Source organism: Serinus canaria, chromosome 1A (assembly GCF_022539315.1).
Source record: "Serinus canaria isolate serCan28SL12 chromosome 1A, serCan2020, whole genome shotgun sequence".
Classification (NCBI taxonomy): Eukaryota; Metazoa; Chordata; class Aves; order Passeriformes; family Fringillidae; genus Serinus; species Serinus canaria.
Genome location: NC_066314.1, coordinates 103260 through 117876, shown reverse-complemented (window position 1 = coordinate 117876; position 14617 = coordinate 103260). Strand labels below are relative to the sequence as shown.

Here is a 14617-nt window from a genome sequence, read left to right as displayed (position 1 = left end):
AGGGTCCCGGCCAGAGTGGTCCGGCGTGCCTGCGGGGCCCCTGCCGTCCGGTAGAGGGCGCTGTGCAGGAGAGGACCCCGCGTCCCCTCAAGGACACGGCGCGCTGCGCATGCGCGCGGCGGGGGCGGGGCCGGCGGTAAGGAGTGGGACGAGGACGTACGGAGGCGTGGCCATCAAGGGCGCGGGTCCTCCCCCGGCGGTGGGCGGGGCCTGGCCGCGTTGCCGGGCAGCGGTGGGCGGGGCACTCCGGGAGCGGCGGCGGAACCCGGAAGTGGCGGCGGGTTCCGGTCGGTTCCGGTCGGTCCCGGCCGGTCCCGATCCCCACAGCCACTCCCGGCGGCGCATCCCCACCCTGCCGGCTCCCGGCAGCCGCTTCCCCACGGTCCCTGTCCCGGCGGATTCCGTTCCCAGCGCGCCCCGGGCATGGCGGGCCGCGGGAAGCTGATCGCGGTGATGGGCGATGAGGACACGGTGACCGGATTTCTGCTGGGCGGCATCGGGGAGCTGGACAAGCACCGGCGGCCCAACTTCCTGGTGGTGGAGAAGGAAACAAGCCTGGCGGAGATCGAGGAGACGTTCCGGTGTGTGTGGGGGGAAGGCAGCCCGGGAGGGCTCGGGCGGCCTGAGGGGGGCCGGGGGGGTCAGTAAGGTTCGGGGTGCCTGAGGGCTCCCTGTGGTGGCCGTGTGAGTCCACAGTGGGGTCTCTGAGGGGGATCCAGACAGGTTCTGGGGTCTGGGGGGTCGCAGAGTTCCGGGGGAGAAGGGAGAGGACCGGCGGGAGTCTGGGCACAGGGTGCCAGGAGTGCTCAGGGGATCGGGGGCCCGAGGAGCGTGTCCCGCCTGCTGGGGCGCCCACGGTGAGCGCTCTGTGCCCCTCACTCTCCCTTTTTCCCCTTGGCAGGGGTTTCCTGGCACGGGAGGACGTGGGCATGATCCTGATCTCGCAAGCGCTGGCGGAGCAGATCCGGCCGGCGGTCGCTGCCCATGCCCGGGCGCTGCCCGCGGTGCTCGAGATCCCCTCCAAGGACCACCCCTACGACCCGGCCCGGGACTCGGTGCTGCGCCGCGCCCGGGGGCTCTTCGCACCCGATGAGCTGCGATAGAGCTCTCCAGGACCCCCCAGCCCCTGCCCACACTCCCCCAAATCCCCCTCTAAGCTCCCCAAACAGTTCCCCCAATACCCCCCCAGTTTGTGCAAGCCCCCGTGGCACACCCAAGCTGTCCCCTGCACCCGTTGCCTCTTTGCACCCAACCACGGGTGACTGGCACCCCCAGACAGTTCCCGGTACCTTCCCAGCACCCTCAAAAGGTCCTCCACCACTCCCCCAGCTTCTTCATGACAACTTGTGGTAGCCCTCCCTGGTACCCCAAAACAGCCCGTGACACCCTATGGGGTCACAAGCCAGGCCTGGGGGTCTCCATCCCAGGGAAGCCCACCCAGGGGCCCCCAGCCCACCTGGGGCAGTTGTGCCCCATGCCTGGGGGGTCCCCACCCCAAGAAGTCCCCAGCCCATCCCAGGGTGCTTCTGGGGGGTCCCAGGGGTTCTCGGGGTGTCCTTCGAATGCTGGGGGGCTGTGATTGCCCTGTGGGTCTGAGGATGACATGGGGAACTTGGCATGTCTCTGAGGGTGCCTGGGGCTGCCACAGGGGCCCTGAGGGTGACCCGTGACTATGTCTCAGTCATGTCCCATGATGGGGAAGTGCCACCACCGTATCCTGCTGAATCCTGCCAGGTCCTGCCTGTAGGCAGGGAGGGACGCCGTGGGGGAGGAAAGGAACACCCCAAGGACACTGGGAGTTGTCACTGTGACCTTGTCACCGTTCCCCCAGCTCCTCCCCAGCCTCCTCAGCCCCAGCAGAACCTGGGGGGAAGGTTATTTATTGTCGTTCCCCCAGTGCCCAAATGTCATTTGTGTCCCCTGTGTGTCTCCCTGACAGTGTCCCCAACATGTGCTGACACCACTCACGGTCTGCTCTGCTCTGTGGGGTGCTGTGAGGGATGGGGACGGGGGGAGGACAGAAATGGGGGGACTTGGGGACGTGGCACAGGGATGTGCAGTGGGGCACGGGGACAGAGATGTGGAGGGCTCAGGGCACAGGAGCACCCTGAGACCTCTCCATAACCCCCACCCTCGGGGGGACAGCAGGGGTGAGCCCCCTGCACCCCACAGCGCCTGAGGGCATTGGTCTGAGGGTCTGGGAGCCCCATCCACCCGGGCCTGCCCCCATGTTTCTGTTCCCACCCTCCGTGGCCCCCCCACCTCCTCAGCAGCCCCTGCTGTGCCCCTGCTGACAGGGGTGACACCTGGAGGGGCGCTGAGGGGGAACCCACATCTCTGGGGCTCTGGGTAGTGGCTGTGCTGGGGACATGCAGTGGGGAGTGGGCAAGGCTGGGCACAGGCACAGTTGTTACAGATGTCCCACACACACACACAAGTGCCACACACAGGTGTCACACACATACCACAAACACACACTTATGACACACAGAATCACAGAGCAGTGTGAGGTGGAAGGGCCTTCTGGTGATGATCCAGCTCAACTCCTGCCCAGGCAGGGTCGCCTGGAGCAGGTGACACTTGTCCAGGTGGGTTAGGATGTCTCCATGGAGGGACACCCCTCACCCTCCTGGGCAGCTGTCCCAGGGCTTGGCCTTTCCATGATGCAGGGAAGTTGTGCCTCCTGCTGGGACTGTTGGAGCCCAGGGCCTGACTCCTCATCCTTCTCTGGGCAGGATGGGGCTGGGTCTGGCACCATCCTCATTACCTGGGGAGGTCTGGGGTTGGTGGGATCCCCCCTCAGATGTTTGTATGGATTGGTGCAATCCCCTCAGGTGAAGGATTAGTGTGGACGTGTGAGCAGCAGTCCAGAGCTCCACGTGGACTCAGGAGCCCTGGCAGCCCACCAGGCACAGAGGGGGACATTGCCAGGAGCAGGGAGAGATTGAAATGGCTCCAGGCTGTGCAGGTGATCCAGAGCGTGGTGACTGGGGCAGGCAAATGGGATGTGGAGCAGCAGGATTTGTAGGAGGGCACAGCCACCCTCCTGACTCTTGAGGTGTGCTCCTCTCAGGTGGGGATTATTTTTTTCACTTGTCCAACTTGATTAGACCCATCAGTAGTTCACACATTGACAAAAGCCATTGCTGGCAGGAGTGGGGAGAAGCAGACAGAGCTTCCCAAGAAACACTGGGCTGCAGAGAGTATCTGAGCTTACTGTTACTGCTGGACGACAGTGGAAACAGCACTGCATGTGGTGTGAACAGGTGGAGTATCTTACAGAGGAAGTGGGGAGGCTGAGGATTATCAAGGAGTGTCAAGAGAGACTGGTGGAGTTGCACCATTCCATCCAGGAGAGAAATGCAGTGCATGAAAGCTCAGCAAGAGTCAGAGTAGCCCTGACCCTCTTGCCATCAGACAGGAGGAGACCTAAAAGTTGGGGAATGGAAACAGGTCCCTGCTTAGGTAGCAGAATCCCCTCCTGGCTTTCCTCACCTTCCCAGGTGCCCTTACAGAACTGATACGAGGTCCTGGATTTTGAGGGTCAGACAGTTGAGAAGAAAGTCTGCTTGGTGGGTCTCCCAGATCAGTGCAGTCAGTCAGACAGATCACAACTACAGCTATTAAGGAAAATAGAAAGGGTAGATTCACTTCTGAGGGGGGCTGAGACCCTGTATGCCAACCAGACCCATCCTACGGGGAAGTCTGCTGCCTCCCTGCCAGGCGAGGGACATTGCTGAGAGACTCCCTGCATTAATTCAGCTCACCAGTTGCTGCCCACTGCTCGTTGTACTGATGAGAGAAGTACCAGGGTAGCAAAAAAGGACTTCAGGGCACTGGGTTGCCTGGTTGAAGAGACAAGAGCAAAAGGTACAAGAGGTGGTGGTCTTGATTTCTTTGGTAGTAGAGATGAATGCCAAAATGAACAGATGGAGATGGATGGGTTCACCTCTAGAAGAGGCAAAAGGATTCCACTGTGAATTGGAAGGGCTGCAGGGCTGATTGAGAGGGCTTTAAACTAGATTTGAAGGGAGAGGGGGATGAGAGCACACTCACTAGAAATGAAGCTGGGGGCAGCAGGCCAGTGCTGGGGAGAAATTGATAGCACAGCTAAAGTGCATCTACACCAATGCAGCAGTGTGGTCAACACAGGAGGAGCTGGAGGCCGTGGTGCAGCAGCAAAGCTCTGATGTAGTTGCTGTCATGGAACTGTGATGAGATGACTCCATGACTGGAATACTGCAATGGATGGCTCTAAGCTCTTCAGAAGGGACAGGTGAGGCAGGAGAGGTGGTGTGATGACTCTGTTAGGGAGGGTTTTGGCTGTCTGGAGCTTAGTAATGAAAAGGTTGACTGGTCATGGGTAAAAATCAAGGGGAAGGCTGGCAAGGCAGATATCTTGGTGGGGGTCTGTTCTAGACCTCCCAACCAGGATGAAGAGGCAGATGAATTATTCTATGAAGTGCTGGCTCATGTTTTGTGGTTGCCAGCCCTTGTTTTTGTGGAGGTCTTTAATCTGCTGGATGTCTGCTGGAAGCAACACAGTGGAGAGGAGACAGTCTGAGAGGCTCCTGGAATGTGTGGAAGAGAACTTCTAACTCAGTAGTTGAGCAGCCCACCAAGGGTGGGGCCCCGCTGGATCTGCTGTTTGCAGACAGAGGGGCTGCTGGAAGATGTGGTCAGAGCCATCTTGGGCACAGTGACCCTGAAATGAAGGAGTTTTCAGTCCTTGGTGAAGTAACAAGGTGCGTCAACAAAACCTCTACACTGTCAGAGGGTGAATTTCAGCCAGTTTGGGACACTGATTTGGACAGTCCCTTGGGAAGTAGCCCTTACAAACAAAGGGTCCCAGGAAGGCTGGGCATACATCAAGAAGGAAACCTCTAAGGTGCAGGAGCAGCCTGTCCCTATGTGCCTAAAAATGAGCTGGTGGAGAAGAAGTGATTGTCCCAGGATACCTCAAGTCCTGTGTCCAGTTCTCAGCCCCTCAGTTCAAGAAGGGCATTGAGGGGCTGGAGTGTGTCCAGAGAAGGCAACATATCTGGGGAGGGCCTGGAGGGTGAATCCTATGAGGAGTAGCTGAGGGAGCTGTGGAGTCTCAGCCTGGAGAAAAGGAGGCTCAGGGGAAACCTTCTCACTCTCCAGAACTCCCTGACGGGAGAGCGGAGCTAGGGGAGTCTCAGCCTTCCAGGGAACAAAGGACAGGACAAGAGGGAGCGGCCTCAAGTTATGCCAGAAGAGGTTCAGGGTGGACTTCATGAAAAAATTTTTCATGGAAAGGTGGTCAGGCATTGGAAGGGGCTGTCCCATGGAGTTCCAGTCCCTGGAGGTGTCCAAGGAATAACTGAATGTAACACTCAGTGTTGCATTCAGTTGTACATTCTGTGGTTCTGTGTGATTCTGTGATTTGACATATTTGTATGGATTGATGGAATCCACTCTCAGCCTGCTCCAGACTAACTAGGCCAAGCTCCTGCAGTCTCTCCTCATCAACAGACATGCTCCAGACTCTGAATCATCTTTGTGGCCTCCTTGACCCTCTCCAGCAGTTCCTTGTCCTTCCTGAGTTGTGGAGTGCAGAACAGCCTCATGTGGGCAGGGCAGAGAGGCAGGATCACCCCCCTGCCCTGCTGGCCGCACTCTGCCCAACACCCCTGTGCTGTCCCACCCAAAGGGGAAGGGAGAACCTGGGATCACAGATGTGCAGGAAGAATTTACTATCTTTGTTAATGACAAGGATGATGGGAGGGAGTGCACCTTCAGCAGGTTTGCAGGTGACACCAAGCTGAGTGGGGCAGGTTGCACTCTGAGGGACCTGGACAGGCCCAAGTCGTGGCCTGTGGGAACCTCAGGAGGCTTGACAAGACCAAGTGCAGATGCTGCACCTGGGCAACCTTTGGAATCCATCCAGGCTTGGAATAAGCAGATGGAGGAGCCGTGGGAAAAGGACTTGGGCGTGCTGGTGGATGGGGGGGACATGACCCAGAACCTCCTGTCCGGGGCTCATCCCATAGCATGGGCAGCAGGGGATACTCTTGGATTGTGCTGTGTGAGGGAGATCAGGCATGCTGACCACCTTCCATCCAGAGAGCAGCAACTGTATTTTCCTCTGTAATTTCATACTGTTATCTTTTTACCCTCAGCCATCCTCCCAAAAAGTGCTTCAAGAAATTATGGAGGGAAAAATGTAAACTTTAAATTATTAAGATATGTAATCAAAGTCAGATGCCTTTCTGAAATGGATGCAAACAAACATATGCAAAAGGTGAATGTAGGTGAACTAGCAGAGCACTGCTGTTTTACAATAAGGATCACCACATTTAAAATATTCATTGGGGGTGGGAAGAACAGTTGACAGGCTGAGAGAGTTATGGCTGGTCAGCCTGGAGAACAGATGGTTCCAGGGAGACTTTGGTGCCTCTTCCAGTACTTAAAAGGGGCTTAGACAAAGGCTGGAGGGGTACTTTGGACAAGAGAATGTAGTGATAGGACACAAGAAAAATGGCCTTAAGTTGCAGGTGGGCAGATTTAGATTAGGTGTTAGGAGGGAATTTCTGACTGTGAGTGCAGGCAGGCCCTGGCACAGAGCAGCTGTGGCTGCCCCTGGATCCCTGGCAGTGCCTAAGGCCAGACTGGACAGGCCTTGGAGCACCCTGGAATAGTGGAAGGTGTCCCTGCCCATGGCAGTGGTGTCACTGGCTGGTCATTAAGGTCCATTCCACCCAGAGCATTCCATGTCTCTATGACTCTGTGCTGCCCCTCCCTGCCATGCCCAGCACTCAGAACCAGCCCCTCTGTGACAGTGGCCCTGGCCCGGGCACTGTGAGCACCACGAAGGCTGTGGGTGCGGTGGCAGTGGCCACACTGGAGGTGACACATCTGTTCAGGCTCTGCCACCTGCGCTGGCACCGATGGCTCTTCTGTGGCTGCTCATGCTGCTGGCCCTGGCCGGGCCCGTGTGGGGCACCTGGGACTCCTGCAGGTCAGTGGTTTCAGGCTCTGGGAGGGAGCTGGAGGAACACTTGGGGACTTCCTTAGCAGAACTGTCGTGAAAGATGCCTCTCGGGGTTGTCTGGCCCTGCTGCCGCTCAGCACCAGGTGGGACTTTCAGCCTGAGCAGTAGCAGAGCAGCAGCAGCCACTGAGCAGGGCAGTGATGGCTTTGTGCTTCCAGAGGGACCTGCGGGCTCCAGCCCATGGCCTCTGACCACAGCACTGCTGTTCTCGACTACAACTCTGTGACTTCTGCTGCTGGCACGTCCCATGTGGGTGGCACCAGTGTCCAGCCAGGGGCCTGGCCCGGCATCGTCAGCATCCAGGCCACCTGGGAGAACGGCACATGGCACATGTGCACGGGTGTCCTCCTCAGCTCCCAGTGGGTGCTCACGGTCGCACACTGCTTCGCCAGGGCCGGGTAAGAGACAGCAGGGACAGAGATGTCCCCAGAGCACGGGCAGGCACCCAGCTTGCACCATGGGCCACTTCCCTGTCCACCTGGGGAAGCAGAAGGCCGGGAAATGCTGGGCTGCTGCAGCCCGTGGCTCTGCTCCCTGTCACCCCTCTGTCCATCTGCTCCCCAGGGGCATCTCCATGTGGGACGTGGTGATAGGGGCCACAGATCTGAGACAGCCAGGCCCTGAGGCTGTGGTGAGACGCATCCAGAGGCTCCTGGTGCACCAGCACTACGTGGCTGCCACGGCCAGGAACGACATTGCCCTGGTGGAGCTGGACCAGCCCGTGGAGTGCAGCGACTACATCCAGCTGGGCTGTGTGCCCGACACCTCGCTCAGGGTCTCGGAGCTGAAATCCTGCTACATCGCCGGCTGGAACTTTGCCAGAAGTGAGTTCTCCAACAGGATGTGTGCTCCCAGGGCGAGCTGGGCACACCGGGGACACGGGCTGGGCACCCCGGAAACACCACACGGGCTGGGCACCCGGGGTCACAGACTGGGCACTCCGGGGACACAGGCTGGACACCCCGGGGTCATGGGCTGGGCACCCCGGGGACACAGACCGGACACCCCAGGGACACAGACCGGACACCCCGGAGACACCCCACGGGCTGGGCACAGACAGAGTCCGGCCGCAGGACGCCAGCGGGGCCGGCTCGGAGCAGCCCGGGCTGGAGGAAGGAGTCCCCGCCAAGACGGGGCGTGGAACGGGATGAGCTGTAAGGTCCCTGCTCACCCAAACAATTCCTGCTGGCCCTGTGAAACCTCGGGGGAGCTGGGTCTGGCCCCTTCCCCAGGCCAACAGCAGGGACACAGCTGGACAACATCGCTCCGTGGGGAAGGGGCAGGGACACAGCTGGACAACATCGCTCCGTGGGGAAGGGGCAGGGACACAGCTGGACAACATCGCTCCGTGGGGAAGGGGCAGGGACACAGCTGGACAACATCGCTCCGTGGGGAAGGGGCAGGGACAGGAAGGGGGTTCACCCCAGGCAGGGGAGGGGATGGGTATCGAGCTGCTGGGGGCTCATTCCCCTCTGTGCCCACAGCTCAGGGAACAGGCATGGTGCTGCAGGAGTCCAAGGTCCACCTCATGGACACAGAGCTCTGTAACAGCAGCCCATGGTATGCAGGGGCCGTTCATGCTGACAACCTGTGTGCTGGCTACCCGCAGGGCGGTATCGACACCTGCCAGGTAGGAGTGTGTGATGAGTCCCTCAGCCCCTGGCACTGCAGGGACCCCCTCATCCCCCCACGCAGCCCAGCCTGTCCCCTGTCCACCCCTCCCTTCCCCACAGCAGCCCCTCACTGTCACTGAACCATCTCTCCTGGCACAGGGGGACAGCGGGGGTCCCCTGGTCTGCAAGGACAATGAAGCTGACTACTACTGGCTGGTGGGATTGAACAGCTGGGGAAGAGGCTGTGACAGAGCCAGGCACCCCGGGATCTACACCTCCACTCAGCACTTCTACAACTGGATCCTGCTCCAGACGGGCCTGAGCCCTGCAGAAAGAGCTGGTCCAGCACCGGAGCCAGTTGTCACCTTGGCCCCTGAGGAGGAGCCTGAGGAACCAGAGGAACCAGAGGAACGCATCAACTTGACCCCTGAGTACAGCCAGAGACCAGCAGTGACATCCTCGGGCACGTCACTGCCCATGGCATTCCCACACCAGATCCTGGTGCATTTCTGGAATCTGGTGCAGGAGTTCCTGCAGTTTCAGAAGGACAAAAAAGCCTGAGCAGCAGCAGGATGAGCAGGATCCAGGGCTACCTACAGTGGATCATGGCAGCTCCTGCTGGGCCAAAGGTAGCCTTGGGGCCAGAGGCTTCTCTATCCTGCCCATGCTGCTGTGCTGCAGCCACAGCAATGCTGATGTGACTGAGGCATTGAAGTAAAGTTTCTGTGTTCACCATTACCCGTGTTTTCAGCCCTGCTCAGTGCACTCGCAGGCTTGCAGAGTCCCTGCTCTGTCTGTCCATCTGCTGTGCTGTTCACATTCATTCTTCAGCCTGGAGGGGGCTCCAGGGAAACCTCAGTGCCCCTTGCAGTGCCGGAAGCAGGTTATAATAGTGGGGGAGAGTGGCTTTTTGCATGGGCAGGCCATGACAGCACAAGGAGGAATGGATTAAATCTAGAGGAGGGGAGATTGGGATGAGATGCTGGGAAAGGAGTTTTTACTCAAGGGGTGAAAAGGCCCTGGCACAGGGTGCCTAGAGAAGCTGTGGCTGCCCGTGGATCCCTGGAAGTGTCTAAGGCCAGGCTGGACAGGACTCAGAGCAACCTGAGATAGTGGAAAGTGTCCCTGTCCATGGCAGGGGGTGGAATGAGGTGACCTTTAAGGTCCCTTTCTAACCAAACCATTCCATTATTCCATGACTGTTTTAAGACTCTGTGTGTGTATCCAGCTCTCTGGAATGCAGCATCTTGTGCACACACATACACACAGACAAGAGCCATGGCCACATCCAACAAGCTGGGACAGAACCGGCCCCTGGGTGTGAGCCCACCTGTGTCAGCTGTATGGACCAGGAAGGAGAAACCTCCTGTGCTCAGCAGCCCCTGGGATCTGGCTGTTCTGGGGCAGAACAGGGACAGCAGCCCAGGGATAGCAGCAGAGGTCATGGGTGGACTGAGGCAGCACTGGCTCAGCTGGAAGCACACTGAGCTGGCCTGTGGCCTTAAACAAACTGGGACCTTCCTCCTTACAGAAGCAGTGCGGGGAGGTTGCATCATAGCTTTGTAAAAAATATCCTTTAGTGTTTGCTTTCTGCAGCAGGTACCACTACAGTGCCTGGGCAGGATCCCTCCTGAGGGTCCAGGATGGCTCACTTCTCCCTAGGCAGCTCTGCCTTGAAGGAGCAGTAGGAATGAGCCACCATCCATGTGGAATCATGTGGATTCTCCCATCCCTCTCCTGAGCGAAATGTGCAGCAGCGAGGGCCGAGCCAATGAAGATCCTGCCCAGGCAGGTTCCCACAAGAAGGGAAGAGGCCCAGATGCCCATCAACCACAGCTCTAGGGCATGAGAAGCATCACTGTCCTCGATGCAAGCTCCACAAATCCACAGCCAAGGGGAAAACAGGCTCAGGGTCCAGGCCTAAGCAGATGAGGGCTCCTCTTCAGTGCAGCTCTTCCCTTTATCTGGCAAACCCTTGCTTGTGTTCTGCAGTTCAAAGCTCTGGAAAGGAGCAGGACAAGGAACTGCTGAGAAATGACACAGACTGCAACAACTGTATCTGCTGTGGCTCTTTTAGTCTCCACCTAGGGCAGTGAGAGCTCTTGTGATGGTTCCAACTTCCCCCCTCCCAGCCCAGACTGAGCAGCACACAAAGCCCAGCAGAAGGCAAAGCCTCCCGTGCTGCAGTTTCTCCCCTTTGCCACAGGGGAAAAAGAGCAGAACTGCTCATCCGACAGGACTCAGGACGGAGCAGGGACGGAGCCTTCCCTACCTCCAGCTCCCGCAGGACCTCGTCCATGAAGTCTCCTGAGTGCTGTTTGTAAGCCACGGCCAGTCTGATGGCATCGTTGAAGAGCTGGTGGGAAGGACAAGGCCCGTTACTCACAGGATGGGGCACACGGGCACTGGGTTACTGCAGCAGATGGAGACTGTTCCCACATCCCAGGGGAAAGAAAGCCCTCTGCAGCTCTCCATAGCCACCAGCCACTCACATGGAGCTGAAATGATGGACAGCAGCCCCCATGTCCCTGCACTGCCAAGGGGCCTCATGGACACCAAGCCCAGCAGTCAAACGCCCATCTCACCTTCACCACGTTGGTGCCGTCGGCAGCAGACACAAAGTAAAAGGGCAAACTGAACTTCCGGGCAAAATTGAAGCTTTTCTGGGTCACCTTCATATCCGCTGAGGCAGATAAAGAAGACATGGTCAGTCAGACATGGCAGGAGATCCAGAAGGTGGTGTCTTCTGTGTGACACATCAGCCCCTGCTGAGCCAGATGAGCCACAGCCCTGTGACAGCAATCCCAAAGGGCTGGCTGGCATTCCCCATGGGAGGGAACCTTCCAGCCTCCTGCAGAGCCAGGTGAACAGTTCTGTCAGCAGGTACATTGAGACACTTCAGCACAGAGGAGTCTGTACAGGCTGAAGGAGCACCAAGGCCATTCCTGACTGATCCAGGGAAGCCACAGAACAGCTTTAGCTTCCTTTAGTTGCCATTTTTGACCAGGTGCTACTCCAATCACTTTTGGGATCTTGATGGATAGAATAGGCAGTGTGGAAAGGACAGAACTAGAAGAAAAATGCTTGAATAAAATTGAAATGGATGAAATTTACACTTTTAATTGCTGGTGACACAGGACAAGCACCTTTAAGACAGCAGCTGAGGTCAGCACAGGACCCAGCCCTGGAGGACTGAGGAAATCCTCTGGATCCAACAAACAAGGGACATTGGTTCTCAGAAAGGACAGGAGTGAATCTCACCATGACCCTGGCAAGAGGGGAGCAGCAGGCACACTCACCATCAATCTTGTTGGCCACTACAATGCACGGAATCTCTGGGCGGAATTCCCTCAGCTCCTTGTACCAGCTGTTCAGGTTCTTGTAGGTGATCTTCCGCTGCACATCAAACACCTTCCAAGAGAGAACCACCTATCCTGGGACCAGCCCAGCACTGACTGACCCAGGACAGCTGTGACCAACACAAGGACAGAATGCAGAATGTTCCCAGGAAGACAAGACGAAGGGAACTGGGCGTTATTAGAAAGGGTGAAAGAGAAAGGGGCAGTATCACCAAGCCCAGCAAGCAGGAAACAGCCCCTTGATCTCCTTTACACTGTCCTGTGTCCTGTGGCAAGTCCCTGCCACTCACACAGGGAGCTGGCACTGGGAACAGTTTGTGCCAAGCAGGATCAGATGTGGCCTCCTCTGTGCTGACAACTAAACCACAAATGAAAATCACTGGTGGAACAGTGGAAAGTGAGAGTGACAGGGCAAACCAGGAGATCTGAGCAGGAGAGGAGCCAACAAAACTGGCAACAGGGGCAAACATGAGGACATTGAGAAGACAGCAGAGCCAGGGGATAGTGGAAAAGGGTTACCAGGAGAGACAGACCAGAGCTAACCAGGTCCATCTACAGGGGGTTTATCTGGTGAGAGAAGAAAGAACAATCTAGGAAAGTTTTTTAAACCACTGGAAGGGACAAGGAACACACAGCAGTGTAACCATAAAAGTAACTCAAGTGTCACCAAGACATTCTGCAACCAGCTCCCACGGGCCCAGCTGAGACCCCCTCACCATGATGCAGGCATGGGCCTGGTGGTAGTAGGAGGCATGCATGCTCCGGAACCGTTCCTGGCCTGCCGTGTCCCAGAAGTCTGTAACTCAAAAACAGCTCAGAATGACACAACTCATCGAGCTCTGTTTTTCTCACAACTTACACCCAGGAGGCAAAACACAGCCCACCTGCTCAGAGACACAAACTGAGCTTCACCTCACCAATCTGAAACACCTCAGGGTTAAGAAATTGTGGCAAACTGGGACCTTTCCTTCTGGGACCTTTCCTTACTGGGCTCAGCTGTGGGCTGTGCTGGCACTGGCCATCAACAAAGGAGAAGCCACCAGTGACACGAGTTGTGTGGGACAGCAGGACCAAGACAGGCAGAAGTGCACAGAGCAATAGCCATGTCTGGCACTCTGTCACTAGGGATGACAACGGGAAACTACCTAAAACTCCAGCAGCTGCTGGGCAGTGCTGATTTCTGACCCAGCGATGGTCAGCCGGGGCCCTGCCATGGGAAATGCTCCAGCTTCTCTCACAGACATCTGACTCTGCTCTCCCAGGGGCAGGAAACATTCTGAGGTGCTGAAGGTAAGTCAGCCAGAGGCAAACAGGTCCCCAGTCCATGAAGTTCTATGTACACCAGATATCATGGGGCAAATCTGGACATGGCAGTGCCTTTTGCTGTTGGTGCAGCTCAGGTGGAGATCCCCCACCTCTCACTGTGTTTGTAGGTTCACATCTGGCTCTGGTTTGCTGTATAAATTGGCTCAGCTTCAGTTAAGAACCTCAGGGTAGTCACACCTCTTGTCAGCTGGACCCAAGCATGGTGCTGTACCCAAAGCCAAATGAGCCAGTTTCCTTAGGGATTCTTTTGCACTGATACTGTGACTGGATTCTGTGTCAGACCCACTGGACAGTGACTTTCTTAAACTGCCCAAATACAGACAGGTCCCCACCAGACCACATTTGCATTCACTGTCTGTGTCATAACGAAGATGTCGAGCAGTGTCAGCCCCAGTCCCAATGAGCCATGACCAGTGACTCCATGTGGAGTCCATCCAGAACATTCTTTATCCTCCGACTGTCCACCCATCCATCCAACCCCTGTCTCTCCAGCTCAGAGTCCAGGACAGTGAACTCTGATCGTGGGGACAGTGCCCTACACTTTGCCAAGCCCAGAGGAATGATGGCAGTCACTTTGACCCATCCACCAATGCTGCAGACCCGTCCCAGAAGGGCACCAGATTTGTCACGATGCAGTTGTCTATCAAAACACGTAAGCGCGACCCAGACCGAGGGGATCTGCCCTTCCCAGCTGTTCCCTCTGCCACGGCACGCCGTGTCCCCGGGCTGGCCCCACTCACCCACGCGGACCTCCTGCCCGCCGACCCGGGCGCGGTGCTGGTACAGCGTCAGGGCGAACGTGGAGAGCTGCTGCGGCTGGCTGCGGCGCGTTAAGGAGCCCACCGAGAGGGGCAGAGCCGCTCCGCCGCGACGCCGCCCGCCGCCGTGCCTGCCCCGCTCCCCCGCTGCCAAGGATACAAGCCATCGAGCAGGAACCGCTCCAGCAGCCTGCCGAGAGAGCACGTGTGGCCGTGAGCCGCGGCACCGCCGCTGCCCGCCCGGCTCCGCGGGACCCCTGCCCCACCTCCCGGGACGCCCGCGCCCCACGCACTTGGACTTGCCCACGGCGCTGTCGCCCAGGCAGATGATCTTCACCGTCTCCTCAGCGCCGGCCGCGGCCTCAACCCGGGCCCCATCCGGGGCCTCCTCCCGCGCCGCGGCCCGGCCCTGCTCCTCCGCCGCCGTCGCCATGGCAGCGCCTGCGCGTCCCCGCTGCCGCGCGACGCGGCCCGGCCCCGCCCCGCCCCATCCCGGTCCGGCCCCGCCCCCAGTACCGCCCCGGTCCAGCTCCGCCCCGGCCCATC

General features: G+C 58.2%; 3 protein-coding genes across 3 annotated transcripts; 2 read left to right on the top strand and 1 right to left on the bottom strand.

The window, feature by feature from the left end:
* Positions 1 to 251: 251 nt before the first annotated feature.
* On the top strand, positions 252 to 1963 carry ATP6V1F (ATPase H+ transporting V1 subunit F). Its single transcript, XM_050969867.1, has 2 exons — positions 252 to 581; positions 902 to 1963. Exons 1-2 carry the CDS (start codon positions 424 to 426, stop codon positions 1101 to 1103), a joined length of 360 nt encoding a protein of 119 aa, XP_050825824.1. The 5' UTR covers positions 252 to 423; the 3' UTR covers positions 1104 to 1963.
* A 127-nt stretch (positions 1964 to 2090) lies between these two features.
* Positions 2091 to 9366, top strand: LOC115485250 (acrosin-like). Its single transcript, XM_050969868.1, is given in 7 exon segments — positions 2091 to 6812; positions 6815 to 6874; positions 6877 to 6982; positions 7174 to 7413; positions 7580 to 7839; positions 8500 to 8645; positions 8788 to 9366. Coding segments are annotated over 7 exon segments (1284 nt in total). The 5' UTR covers positions 2091 to 6742; the 3' UTR covers positions 9190 to 9366.
* An 817-nt stretch (positions 9367 to 10183) lies between these two features.
* On the bottom strand, positions 10184 to 14513 carry LOC103822489 (rab-like protein 2A). Its single transcript, XM_030238027.2, has 8 exons — positions 14365 to 14513; positions 14232 to 14261; positions 14054 to 14133; positions 12704 to 12783; positions 11928 to 12039; positions 11214 to 11311; positions 10901 to 10984; positions 10184 to 10629 (listed from the first exon to the last, which is right to left on the bottom strand). Exons 1-8 carry the CDS (start codon positions 14502 to 14504, stop codon positions 10549 to 10551), a joined length of 705 nt encoding a protein of 234 aa, XP_030093887.1. The 5' UTR covers positions 14505 to 14513; the 3' UTR covers positions 10184 to 10548.
* Between the last annotated feature and the right edge of the window lie 104 nt (positions 14514 to 14617).

Excerpts from the sequence above, each read along its gene's own strand:
- ATP6V1F (XM_050969867.1), top strand. The coding sequence starts at position 424 with ATGGCGGGCCGCGGGAAGCTGATCGCGGTGATGGGCGATGAGGACACG. Across the intron at positions 582-901 it reads GAGATCGAGGAGACGTTCCG|GGGTTTCCTGGCACGGGAGG; the intron begins GTGTGTGTGGGG and ends TCCCCTTGGCAG.
- LOC103822489 (XM_030238027.2), bottom strand. The coding sequence starts at position 14,504 with ATGGCGACGGCGGCGGAGGAGCAGGGCCGGGCCGCGGCGCGGGAGGAG. Across the intron at positions 14,134-14,231 it reads CGGTTCCTGCTCGATGGCTT|CCAGCCGCAGCAGCTCTCCA; the intron begins GTATCCTTGGCA and ends AACGCGCCGCAG. Across the intron at positions 12,040-12,703 it reads AGGCCCATGCCTGCATCATG|GTGTTTGATGTGCAGCGGAA; the intron begins GTGAGGGGGTCT and ends CTCTCTTGGAAG.